At 45.2% G+C, this 14,231-nt stretch overlaps 1 protein-coding gene across 3 annotated transcripts in view; it reads left to right on the top strand.

Annotated features, from left to right (window-relative positions):
- LOC137332241 (glutamate receptor 1-like) overlaps window positions 1-14,231 on the top strand; it is a 355,697-nt gene that overhangs the window by 135,359 nt on the left and 206,107 nt on the right. For all 3 annotated transcript variants that reach the window (XM_067995933.1, XM_067995932.1, XM_067995934.1), the window contains exon 11: window positions 3,442-3,812. In XM_067995933.1, coding sequence (XP_067852034.1) covers window positions 3,442-3,812 — 371 coding nt within the window. The remainder of the gene's footprint in view (window positions 1-3,441; window positions 3,813-14,231) is intronic.

Genomic DNA, 14,231 nt, shown 5'->3' with positions numbered 1-14,231 from the left:
AATGAGAAATTCCTCCTGAATACACTCAACAAATTTCTCTCCATCCAAGCCCCTAATGCTATGGCTGTCCCAGTCAATGTTGGGAAAGTTAAAGTCCCCTACTATTACCACCCTATTTTTCTTGCAGCTGTCTGTAATCTCCTTACATATTTGCTCCTCAATTTCCCGTTGACTATTTGGGGGTCTGTAGTACAATCCTATCAAAGTGATCTCTCCCTTCTTATTTTTCAGTTCTACCCATATAGACTCCGTGGGCGAACCCTCGGATATATCCCCTCTCACTACTGCCGTGATGTTCTCCCTAATCAAGAACGCAACTCCTCCTCCTCTCTTACCTCCTGCTCTATCTTTCCTATAGCATCTGTACCCTGGAACATTGAGCTGCCAGTCCTGCCCCTCCCTTAGCCATGTTTCAGTAATAGCTATAACATCCCAGTCCCATGTACCCATCCATGCCCTGAGTTCATCTGCCTTGCCCATCAGACTTCTTGCATTGAAATAAATGCAGTTTAATCTAGACTTCCCTTGGTCTTTGCCCTGCTTTCTCAGACCATCTGTCCGGTCATGTTCTGTACACTCTCCCTTACTGCCTTTTGTTTCTGTCACCACTTTATTTCCCACTGACTTCCTGCATCGGTTCCCATCCCCCTGCCACATTCGTTTAAACCCTCCCCAACAGCACTGGCAAACACTCCCCCTAGGACATTGGTTCCAGTCCTGCCCAGATGCAGACCGTCCAATTTGTACTGGTCCCACCTCCCCCAGAACCGGTTCCAATGGCCCAGGAATTTGAATCCCTCCCTCTTGCACCATCTCCCAAGCCACGTATTCATCTTAGCTATCCTGTCATTCCTACTCTGACTAACCCGTGGCACTGGTAGCAATCCTGAGATTACTACCTTTGAGGTCCTACTCTTTAGTTTAACTCCTAACTCCCTAAATTCAGCTTGTAGGACCTCATCCTGTTTTTTACCTATATCGTTGGTGCCGATATGCACCACGACAACTGGCTGTTCACCCTCCCCCTCCAGAATGTCCTGCAGCCGCTCCGAGACATCCTTGACCCTTGCACCAGGGAGGCAACATACCATCCTGGAGTCTCGGTTGCGTCCGCAGAAACGCCTGTCCATTCCCCTTACAATCGAGTCCCCTATCACTATAGCTCTGCCACTCTTTTTCCTGCCCTCCTGTGCAGCAGAGCCAGCCACGGTGCCATGAACCTGGCCACTGCCACCTTCCCCTGGTGAGCCATCTCCGCCAACAGTATCCAAAACGGTATACCTGTTTTGGAGGGAGATGACCGCAGGGGACCCCTGCACTGCCTTCCTACTCTTCCTCTGTCTGTTGGTCACCCATTCACTATCTCCCTCAGTAATTTTTATCTGCGGTGTGACCAACTCACTGAACGTGCTATCCACGACTTTCTCAGCATCGCGGATGCTCCAAAGTGAGTCCATCCGCAGCTCCAGAGCCGTCAAGCGGTCAAACAATAGCTGCAGCTGGACACACTTCCCGCAGGTGAAGGAATCAGGGATACAGGAAGGAGCCCTGAATTCCCACATCCCACAAGAGGAACATGACACGGCGCTGGGATCTCCTGCCATGACTTAACCCTTAAATTAGCTTAAGAACAACTACAATGTCAAGAGAAAAAAAAAGGAAAGAAAAACTACTTACCACTCCCTTTAAGGAGTTTACTCCTTTAAATTGTTCTCAATTTAGAGAATGTTAACTACACTAGGGACCTTGATTCACTAAAAAATAAACGCTACTTCCTATAAGACCTGCAGACCTTCCCTTTCCTTTTCCTTCAGTTACTGTCGATAAGTAGAAATACTCACCTGAACCTACTCACCAATCAGGTGCCTCCCCTGTGTCGCGTCCCGATCTGATTCCTGACGTCACTTCGAACTCGGTCGCAGCTCCGCTCGGCTCGGCTCAGCGCTCTGAAATCCCGCCTTTTATCGGACGCTCCCTCCGCTCGGCTCGGCTCCTCTCAGCTGTTCTCAGCGCTCTGAAATCCCGCCTTTTATCGGACGCTCCCTCCGCTCGGCTCGGCTCCTCTCAGCGCTCTGAAATCCCGCCTTTTATCGGACGCTCCCTCCGCTCGGCTCGGCTCCTCTCAGATTTAAATTTAGCAATTGAGCTAGTATCAATTGCCGTTTGCAGAAGAGAGTTCCAAACTTCTACCACCCTTTGTGTGTAGAAATGTTTTCTAATCTCACTCCTGAAAGGTCTGGCTCTAATTTTTAGACTGTGCTCCCTACTCCTAGAATCCCCAACCAGAGGAAATAGTTTCTCTCTATCCACCCTATCCGTTCCCCTTAATATCTTATAAACTTCAATCAGATCACCCCTTAACCTTCGAAACTCCAGGGAATACAACCCCAATTTGTGTAATCTCTCCTCGTAACTTAACCCTTGAAGTCCGGGTATCATTCTAGTAAACCTACGCTGCACTCCCTCCAAGGCCAGTATGTCCTTCCGAAGGTGCGGTGCCCAGAACTGCTCACAGTACTCCAGGTGTGATCTAACCAGCATAGCACTCGAGACACCCAAACATTTGCCTAAAGCTTATGGGCTACCTGGGAATTATGGGCTACCAGACTTTTGGCATATTCTTAATAATTGAAAAGAAAAAAAAATCCATGTTGGAAATCCAAAATAAAAAGCGAATCCTGGAGATACTCATTTGGCCCATCAGTATCTGATCCCCAAGAAAAGACAGGTTAGAGATTGGCGTATAGACCCCACATCAGTGCTGGACACCAGGAGATCCCAGTGCAGTACTGAGGGAGCGCTGCACTGTCAGAGGGTCAGTACTGAGGGAGCGCTGCACTGTCGGAGGGTCAGTACTGAGGGAGCGCTGCACTGTCGGAGGGTCAGTACTGAGGGAGCGCTGCACTGTCGGAGGGTCAGTACTGAGGGAGCGCTGCACTGTCGGAGGGTCAGTACTGAGGGAGCGCCGCACTGTTGGAGGTGCCGTCTTTCAGATGAGATGTTGAACCGAGGCCCTGTCTGCCCCTCTCAGGTGGATGTAAAAGATCCCACGGCCACTATTGGAAGCAGAGCAGGGGAGTTCTCCCCGGTGTCTTTCTTTTTATACACACCAGGAATCTCAGGTCAGGGAAGGAACTCCCATTTCTGCAGCACCTTTCACAACCTCAGGACGTCCCAAACACTTTACAGCCAATGAATCACTTTTGAAGTGTAGTCACTGTTGTAATGCAGGAAACGCAGCAGCTAATTTGCGCACAGCAAGATCTCACAAACAGCAATGAGATAAATGACCAGATATTCTGGTTATTGTGATCTTATTAATTGAGGGGTGAATGTTGGTCTGGACACCGGGGAGAACTCACCTGATAACAGACGTTGTAAGTGAATGGGTAATGGAGGCAGTCAGATAATTGCTAATTCTGACCCACCGTCTTCTTTCAGAAAGCTGACATCGCCGTGGCTCCATTAACCATCACCTTGGTCCGAGAGGAGGTCATTGACTTTTCCAAACCTTTCATGAGTTTGGGAATCTCCATCATGATCAAAAAGCCCCAGAAGTCCAAGCCGGGGGTCTTCTCCTTCCTGGATCCATTGGCCTACGAGATCTGGATGTGTATCGTGTTCGCCTACATTGGAGTGAGTGTGGTCCTGTTCCTGGTCAGCAGATTCAGTCCCTACGAGTGGCAAACGGAGGAGTACGAAGATGGACCCGACGCCCAAAGTATCGACCAGACCAACGAGTTTGGAATATTTAACAGTCTCTGGTTCTCTCTGGGCGCCTTTATGCAGCAAGGATGCGATATTTCACCAAGGTTGGTCTCTTAAACCTTCAACTTTGTGCATTTTCGGTCCCAATCTGATGCCATGGTGCATATATATATCTCTATTCACTTTTTTTTAATAGACATTTTTTATTCTCTTTTTATTCCAAAAAAAAATTTATGGTCCAAAAGGGGATAAAGGATTTCAATTAAAAAAAGACCCTGTTTTTTATATCGAGGGTGTGAAATGTATCAACGATGTAATCACACCATCGCTGATGCATTTCTAGAAAACATTATATACACCATTCCGAGGCCGTAAAATGCATAGAGTTAGTGTAGGCACACAGCCCCCTTGGAGGGCTACCGTGTTTTTGCTGCATATACCCATTTTACGGTCCACGGTTAACGTGTATATAAATATACAATCAGTTTTTTTAAAGCAGTAATTCTTTGCTTTGTTGAATCAGAATGAGAGTTGGAAGCAGGTTATTGTGGTGTTGCTGGAGGTGACAGATTGCTCAGATTGTGGAGCAGTGATCTTGTGCACGGCCTGTCTGATGATTTACGAGTGATCTGGTGCTGCTTTCGGTACGTGTCGAGGGAGTGGTGTTGATTTTAACCCAGCCCGTGCTGCGGGAGACCGAGCCTGATTGTATTTTCCATGAAACCGAGCAGAGTGTGAAACGGGCGGTGGATCTGGTCCAGGCGGTCTGTCGCCAGGCATGTTCGGGGTAACTGGTCTCAGGCAGGAGCGCGAGACGGGCAATAGTGAATCAAACGACTGGTCTTTCACTGGTCTGGAAGAACCATAAATGGTGACTGAGAGTGATTTCAAACTGTCTTCCTGGACTGGTTATAACCAGGATTTTCTAATTTCACTGTGCCTCAATTCATCTGCAAACATAATAGAATCATATAGCACAGAGGGAGGCCATTCGGCCCATCGTACCTGTGCCGGCTCTTTGAAATATCTATCCAATTAGTCCCACTCCCCCTGCTCTTTCCCCGTAGCCCTGCAAATTTTCCCCTTCAAGTATTTATCCAATTCCCTTTTGAAAGTTATTATTGAATCTGCTTCCACCGCCCTTTCAGGCAGCGCATTCCAGATCATCACAACTCACTGCGTAAAAAAAATTCACCTCATCTCCCCTCTGGCTCTTTTGTCGATCACCTTAAATCTGTGTCCTCTGGTTACCGACCCTCCTGCCACTGGAAACAGTTTCTCCTTATTTACTCTATCAAAACCCTTCATGATTTTGAACACCTCTATTAAATCTCCCCTTAACCCTCTCTGCTCTAAGGAGAACAATCCCAGCTTCTCCAGTCTCTCCACATAACTGAAGTCCCTCATCCCTGGAATCATTCTAGTAAATCTCCTCTGCACCCTCTCTAAGGCCTTCACATCCTTCCTAAAGTGTGGTGCCCAGAATTGGTCACAATACTCCAGCTGGGGCCTAACCAGTGTTTTGTAAAGGTTTAGCATAACTTCCTTGCTTTTGTACTCAATGCCTCCATTAATAAAACCCAGGATCCCGAATGCTTTTGTTAAGTAGACTTCTCAACTTGTCCTGCCACCTTCAAAGATTTGTGTACATTCACCCCCAGGTCTCTCTGTTTCTGCACCCCCTTTAAAATTGTACCATTTAGTTTATTTTGCCTCTCCTCATTCTTCCTACCAAAATGTATCACTTCACATTTCTCTGCATTAAATTTCATCTGCCATGTGTCTGCCCATTTCACCAGTCTGTCTCTGTCCTCCTGAAGTCTGTTACTATCCTCCACATTGTTTACTACATTTCCGAGTTTTGTGTTATCAGCAAACTTAGAAATTATACCCTCTATACCCAAGTCCAGGTCATTAATATATATCAAAAAGAGCAGTGGTCCTAATACTGACCCCTGGGGAACACCACTGTAAACTTCCCTCCAGTCTGAAAAACAACCGTTCACCACTACTCTCTGCTTTCTGTCCCTTAGCCAATTTTGTAACCACTCTGTCACTGAACCTTTAATCCCATGGGCTTTAATTTTGCTAATGAGTCTATTATGTGGCACTTTATCAAATGCCCTTTGAAAGTCCATAAACACAACATCAACCACACTCCCCTCATCAACCCTCTCCGTTACTGCATCAAACAACTCAATCAAGTTAGTCAAACACAATTTCTTTTTGCAAATCCATGCTGGGCTGTCATTTATTAATCCATGTTTTTCCAAGTAACAATCAATTTAATTTTGTCCTAGATTATTGTCTCTGAAAGTTTCCCCAACACTGACATTAGACTGATTGGCCTGTAGTTATTGGGTTTATTTCTTGCCCCTTTATTGTACAGGGATGTAACATTTGCAATTCTCCAGTCCTCCAGCACCACCCCCATATCGAAGGAGGATTGGAAGATTGTGGCCAGAGTCTCCGCAATTTCCACCCTTACTTCCCTCAGTAATCCAGGATGCATCCCATCCGGACCGGGTGGCTTTTCTACTTTGAGTGCTGCCAATCTTTTAAGTACCTCCTCTTTATCTATTTTTATCCTCTCCAATATCACTACTCCCTCCCCCTTTCCTGCTACAATGGCAGCATCCTCTTCTCCAGTGAAGACCGATGTGAAATATTCATTTAGTGCCTCAGCCGTGCCCTCTGCCTCCTCAAGAAGATCTCCTTTTTTGTCCCTAATCGGTCCCATCCTTTCTTTGACTACCCTTTTACTATTTATATATTTATAAATGACTTCTGGAATCTTTTTATGTTAGACACTAATCTATTCTCATACTCCCTCTCTCTTTGCCCCTCTCTTATTCCCTTTTTTAGATCTCCTCTCTACTTTCTGTATTCAGCCTGGTTCTCTATTGTATTATGAACCTGACATTTGTCCTGAGCCTCCTTTTTCTGTTTCATTTTAATCTCTATGGGGGGTGATTTTAAACCCCAAGATCAGTTGGGGGTGGGTGGGAGTTGAAAATAGTTGTTTGGGTCAAAGCAACAAATTTTCGGACATGGCGTTCCCAGTGGGCAGCCTGGACTTTTCCACGTCGATGTTAAACCAGGAAATAAAGCCGGGTCGCGGTCACAACCCAAAAAAAACTATTTTCAAATCCCACCCGCACCAACCCACCCAATCTTGGGGTTTAAAATCACCCCCTATATCGTTAGTCATCCAGGGAGCTCTAGCTTCGAATGCTCTTCCTTTCCCCCTCGTAGGGAATGTTTCTACTCTGTACCTGAACCAATTCCTGCTTGGAGGCCTCCCAGGGATTTAAAAAAGAGCGTTAGGAGAGCGGGGAGTACCAGGGGAGAGTGTGGGAGAGCTGGGAGTACCAGGGGAGAGTGTGGGAAAGCGGGGAGTACCAGGGGAGAGTGCGGGAGAGTGCGGGGTACCAGGGGAGAGTGAGGGAGAGCTGGGAGTACCAGGGGAGAGTGTGGGAGAGTGCGGGGTACCAGGGGAGAGTGTGGGAGAGCTGGGAGTACCAGGGGAGAGTGTGGGAGAGCTGGGAGTACCAGGGGAGAGTGTGGGAGAGTGCGGGGTACCAGGGGAGAGTGTGGGAGAGCGGGGAGTACCAGGGGAGAGTGTTGGAGAGTGCGGAGTACCAGGGGAGAGTGTGGGAGAGCTGGGAGTACCAGGGGAGAGTGTGCGAGAGCTGGGAGTACCAGGGGAGAGTGTGGGACAGCTGGGAGTACCAGGGGAGAGTGTGGGAGAGTGCGGAGTACCAGGGGAGAGTGTGGGAGAGCTGGGAGTACCAGGGGAGAGTGTGGGAGAGCTGGGAGTACCAGGGGAGAGTGTGGGAGAGCGGGGAGTACCAGGGGAGAGTGTGGGAGAGTGCGGAGTACCAGGGAAGAGTGTGGGAGAGCTGGGAGTACCAGGGGAGAGTGCGGAGTACCAGGGGAGAGTGTGGGAGAGCTGGGAGTACCAGGGGAGAGTGTGGGACAGCTGGGAGTACCAGGGGAGAGTGTGGGAGAGTGGGGAGTACCAGGGGAGAGTGTGGGACAGCTGGGAGTACCAGGGGAGAGTGTGGGAGAGTGCGGAGTACCAGGGGAGAGTGTGGGAGAGTGCGGAGTACCAGGGGAGAGTGTGGGAGAGTTGGGAGTACCAGGGGAGAGTGCGGGAGAGTGCGGAGTACCAGGGGAGAGTGCGGAGTACCAGGGGAGAGTGCGGGAGAGCGGGGAGTACCAGGGGAGAGTGCGGGAGAGTGCGGAGTACCAGGGGAGAGTGCGGACTACCAGGGGAGAGTGCGGGAGAGCAGGGCGTACCAGGGGAGAGTGCGGGAGAGCTGGGAGTACCAGGGGAGAGTGTGGGAGAGCTGGGAGTACCAGGGGAGAGTGCGGGAGAGCGGGGAGTCCCAGGGGAGGGCGGGGAGTCCCAGGGGAGAGCGTGGGAGAGCTGGGAGTACCAGGGGAGAGCGGGGGGCACCAGGGGACAGTGGAAGGCACCAGGGGAGAGACCTCAAGGATTTATAAATGAGCGCAGCAGCAGACATGGTAAACAAACGACGTCATAGTCGATGCCCAGGAGGATTGGAGGAGCCCATGAAAGCTCGGTGAAGTTAATTTAGTTTACACTCTGTAATAGTAACTGTAGTTGGTTGTCGTTGATTGATAATTAACTATCCTAAAAAAAGGTGAATAAATAAATAGTCAAGTAATAATCAGAGAAATTATTTAATTACTAACTCGGTCAAATGCTGTCTTGATGTCAAGGGCAGTCACTCTCACCTCACCTCTGGAATTCAGCTGAGTTTTGTATAGCTGCAGCATAACTTCTGCCCCCTTGTACTCCAGTCCTCCAGATATAAAGGCCAGCATTCCATTAGCCTTACTGATTATTTTCTGCACCTGTTCATGACACTTCAATGATCTATGTACCTGAACCCCTAGGTCCCTTTGGACATCCACTGTTTTTAACTTTTTACCATTTAGAAAGTACCCTGTTCTATCCTTTTTTGATCCAAAGTGGATGACCTCACATTTGTCTACATTGAATTCCATTTGCCACAGTTTTGCCCATTCACCTAATCTATCAATATCGCTTTGTAATTTTATGTTTTCATCTACACTGCTTACAATGCCACCAATCTTTGTGTCATTGCAAACTTAGATATGAGACTTTCTATGCCTTCATCTAAGTCATTAATAAATATTGTGAATAATTGAGGCCCTAAGACAGATCCCTGCGGGACTCCACTAGTCACATCCTGCCAATGTGAGAACCTACCCATTATCCCTACTCTCTGTCGCCTTTCGCTCAGCCAACTTCCTAACCAAGTCTGTACTTTTCCCTCGATTCCATGGGCTTCTATCTTTGCTAACAGTCTCTTATGTGGGACTTTATCAAATGCCTTCTGGAAGTCCATATAAATAACATCCATTGACATTCCCCTGTCCACTACTTTAGTCACCTCTTCAAAAAATTCAATCAGGTTTGTCAGGCACGACCTACCTTTCACAAATCCATGCTGGCTCTCTCTGATTAACTGAAAATTCTCGAGGTGTTCAGTCACCCTATCCTTAATTATAGACTCCAGCATTTTCCCCACAACAGATGTTAGGCTAACTGGTCTATAATTCCCCGGTTTCCCTCTCTCTCCTTTCTTAAAAAGCGGAGTGACATGTGCAATTTTCCAATCCAGAGGGACAGTTCCTGAATCTAGAGAACCTTGAAAGATTATAGTTAGGGCATCTGCAATGTGCTCACCTACTTCCTTTAAAATCCTAGGGAACTAGGGAAAATAAATTGGAAAATAAAATTGGCAAACAAAGAGATCGAAGAGCAGTGGGAAATATTTAAAACTGTGAACAATAGAGTTCAGGAGAAATATATTCCTCTAAAAAACAAGAACAAATGAGCCAATAATGAAACACCCTGGATGAATAAAGAGATACGGGTAAAATTAAAACTAGAGTAAAAGGCAGACACTAAGAACAGAGACAATAAAGGAGAGGATGAGAAAAGGGAATACAAAGAGGTTAGGAAAGAAATAAAAAAACAATTAGGAAAGCAAAGAGGAATTACAAAAGTAAATTATCAATGAATATAAAAGGAAATATAATGTATTCTACAGACACAAATAACAAAAGAAAAATCAGGATAGGGATCGGGCCACTATGGGATACACAAGATAAACTCACAGGTAACGACAGTGAAATGGCAGAAATATTGAAGTTACTTTGCCTCAGTATTTACCAGGGAGACTAACAAGGTGAGAAGGACATTAGAAGAAGAGATCAACAAAGATATAAAGACATTTAAGATAGAAAGGGGGGAGATAATTAATAAACTGATCAAACTTAGAGAAGATAAAACCCCTGGTTCGGATGGATTGTATCCGCAAATATTAAAAGAGGCCATTAATAAACTCGCAGAATGGGCGTGTAATTGGCAAATGAATTTCAATCTAGATAAGTGTGAGGTGGTGCATTTTGGTCGGAAGAATAAGGAGGCCACACACTGCTTGGATAATAAGAGTCTAAATGGGATAGAGGAGCAAAGGGATCTGGGGGAACAGATACACAAATCACTAAAAGTAGCGACGCAGGTTAATAAGGCCATAAAAAAAGGCAACTCAAGCACTGGGGTTCATTTCTAGAGGGATAGAATTGAAAAGCAGAGAAGTTATGTTAAACTTGTACAGAACCTTGGTTAGACCGCACTTGGAGTATTGTGAACAGTTCTGGTCTCCATATTATAGAAAGGATATAGAGGCACTGGAGAAGGTGCAAAAAAGATTCACAAGGATGATACCAGAACTGAGAGGTTCTACCTATCAGGAAAGATTGAACAGGCTGGGGCTCTTTTCTCTAGAAAAGAGAAGACTGAGGGGTGACCTGATCGAGGTCTTTAAAATTATGAAAGGGTTTGATAGGGTAGACATTAGAGAAGATGTTTCCACTTGTTGGGGAGACCAGAACTAGAGGTCATAAATATAAGATAGTCACTAATAAATCCAATAGAGAATTCAGGAGAAACTTCTTTATCCAGACAGAAAGTCAGAACGTGGAACTCGCTACCACAAGGAGTAGTTGAGGCGAATAGTGTAGATACATTTAAGGGGAAGCCGGATAAACACATGAGGGAGAAAGGAATAGAAGGATTTGCTGATAGGGTGAGATGAAGTAGGGAGGGAGGAGGCTCGTCTGGAGCATAAACACTGGGATGGACCGAATGGCCTGTTGGGCCGAATGGCCTGTTTCTGTGCTGTACATTCTATGTAATTGCTCATTTACACTTTTACCCACGAATCTTTGTTTCCGATCCCCCTGGGCTGGATCCCTTTTCAACTCACTGAAATTAACCCTCCTGCAGTTGAATGTCTTCACTTGTGTGATTGATGTGATGTTTCTTTGCCTGTTATTTTAATGGAGGGGTTAGCCTGTTTAAAATAACAGGTTAACTCTCTGATCAGAATAAGATGCGTTCAGACTCTGGCTGTTAATTCTTGCATGGTGACATTTCTGAAAGAACATTAAAAGCTGAGCCTGAACCACTTTGCTGGTGAGTTTGTGGATCTGAGCAGCTCTCTGGGTTTTAGCTGGTAGGAGAGACAGACAGAAAGCTCCTGGAGTTGTGCACACCCTCATCTGGTGAGGGAGGGAGCTTTGAGGTTTATGTGTTTAAACGTACCAAGTGCTGGGAACAGTCAATGAGATGGATGAGACAGCGGGAACCACCCATCAACCCCAACCTGGTGACTAGCAGTTGTACTGTTCTTTACTAAACTAACTTCCATCAGGGCCTGTACGAGTTGATGAAATGAGGAACGAAGCAGCAGACTAAACTACTGTACTTTTGTCACCAAAGATTGCAATTCAATTTCTTATGAAAATTAAACCGATCATTCACGGATTTATGGACCGACGAATATACTATAGCATATAATTTACTCGAGAGGTATACTAAAGGCAACCATTCACTTTTTTATGTACAAAGGGGTATACTAAAGCTTATCATTGTCTGTTTTAAGTACCAAGAAATATACTAAAGCCTATCTTTCACTGTTTTATGTACCGATGAATATACTAAAGTCTATTAGTCACTGTTTTATGTACTGAGTAATACACCAAGGACAATTATTCAATGTTTTGTGCACCGAGGTTTTAGTATATTCCTATCATTACCTGCTTTAGGTACCAATGAGTATACTAATGCCCATCATTCAATAATTTATGTACCAAGGAGTATCACTATTATGCAATGACAAATATACCAAATCCTATCATTCAAGGTTTTATATACCGAGGGGTATACTAAAGCCTATTACTACTTCAACAACAACAACTTGCATTTATATAGCACCTTTAACAGAGTAAAACGTCCCAAGGCGCTTCACAGGAGCGATTATGGAACATAATTTGACACTGAGTCACATAAGGAGATATTAGGACAGGAGCATCTTAAAGGAGGAGAGAGAGGCGGAGAGGTTTAGGGAGGGAATTCCAGAGTTTAGGGCCCAGGCAGCTGAAGGCACGGCCGCCAATGGTGGAGCGATTAAAATCGGGGATGCGCAAGAGGCCAGAATTGGAGGAGCGCAGAGATCTCGGAGGGTTGTAGGGCTGGAGGAGGTTACAGAGAAAGGGAGGGGCGAGGGCCATGGAGGGATTTGAAAACAAGGATGAGAATTTTAAAATCAAGGCATTGCTGGACTGGGAGCCAATGTAGGTCAGTGAGCACAGGGGGTGATGGGAGAACGGGACTTGGTGCGAGTTAGGATACGGGCAGCAGAGTTTTGGATGAGCTCAAGTTTATGGAGGATGGAAGATGGGAGGCCGGCCAGGAGAGCATTGGAATAGTCCAGTCTAGAGGGTTTCAGCAGTCGATGAGCTGAGGCAGGGGCAGAGACGAGCAATGTTACGGAGGTGGAAGTAGGCGATCTTGCTGATGGAGTGGATATGTGGTCAGAAGCTCATCTCAGGGTCAAATAAGACGCCAAGGTTACGAATTGTCTGGTTCAGCCTCAGACAGTGGCCAGGGAGAGGGATGGAGTCGGTGGCGAGGGAACAGAGTTTGTGGCAGGGACCAAAGACAATGGCTTTGGTCATTCCAATATTATTCACTGTGTTATATACCAAAGAATATACTAAAGCCTCTCATTCACTGTTTTGTGTAACAAGGAGTACGCTAACACCTATTATCTATGGTTTTCTGTACCGAGGGTATACTAAAGCCTATCATTCAACGTTTTATGTACCAAGACATATACCAATGCCTATGAATCAACAGTTTTGTGCCGGGGAATATACTTAAGTCTATCAATCACTGTTTTATATACCAAGGTGTATACTAAAACCTATCATTCAAAGTTTTATGTACCGAGTAATATAATAAAGCCAATCATTCACTGTTTCATGTGCCAAGGAATATACAATAGCCTATTATTCAATGTTTTATGCAACAAGGAATATACTAAAGCCTATCATTTAACGTTTTGTGTACCGAGGAACATACTAAAGTCAATCATTCACTGCTTTATGTACAGAGGAATATACTAAAGCCGAGGAGTATACTTTCCTGTACTGAGGAGTATACTAAATTCTATCATTCAACGTTTGATGTATTAAGGAATGTAATGAAGCTTATCATTCAACGTTTAGGTACCAAGATGTAGCTGAAAGCCTATTATTCACTGTTTCATGTACTGAGTAATATACTAAAGTCAATCTTTCAAAGTTTCATGTACCGAGGAATATGTTAAAGCAAATCAATCACTTTTACGTACCGATGAATATACTAAAGTCTATCAGTCACGGTTTGATGTACTGAGTAATAAACTAAGGCCTATCAATTAATGTTTTGTGTACCGAGGAATATACTAAAGCCTATCATTAACTGTTTTATGTACCGAAGAGTATACTAACGTCTATCGTTTAATGGTTTATGTCACGAGGGGTATACTAAAGCCTATCATTCAACGTTTTATGTACCAAGGAGCATACAAAAGCCTATCATTCAATGTTTTATGTACCGAGTATACTAAAGCATATCATTCACTCTTTTATATACCAAGGGGTATACTAAAGAATGTTATACAATGTATTATGTACTGAGGAGTATACTAAAGCCTATCGTTTACTGTTTTCCGTACCGAGGAATACCATTCAATGTTTTAAGTACCAAGGAATATACTAATGCCCATCATTCCGCATTTTATATAATAAGGAGTATACCAAAGCCTATTAATCAACATTTTTGTGCAGGGGAATATACTGAAATCAGTCATTGTTTTATGTACTGAGGAGTTCACTGATTTATGTATCGAGGTATACACTGAAGCCTATTACTCACTGATTTATGTATCGAGGTATACACTGAAGTATATGCGTCATTCACTTTTATGCAACGAGGAATATATTAAAGTCCAACACTCATTGTGGTTCAGTCGGTCGCACTCTCGCCTTTGAGTCAGAAGCAAGTGTGGGTTAAAGTCCCACTCCAGAGACTTGAGCCCATAATCCAGGCCGACAATTCAGTCCCGTATCGA

The sequence above is a fragment of the Heptranchias perlo genome, chromosome 14 (assembly GCF_035084215.1).
Source record: "Heptranchias perlo isolate sHepPer1 chromosome 14, sHepPer1.hap1, whole genome shotgun sequence".
In the NCBI taxonomy this organism is placed as follows: Eukaryota; Metazoa; Chordata; class Chondrichthyes; order Hexanchiformes; family Hexanchidae; genus Heptranchias; species Heptranchias perlo.
This window is presented reverse-complemented; position numbering and strand designations above follow the sequence as displayed.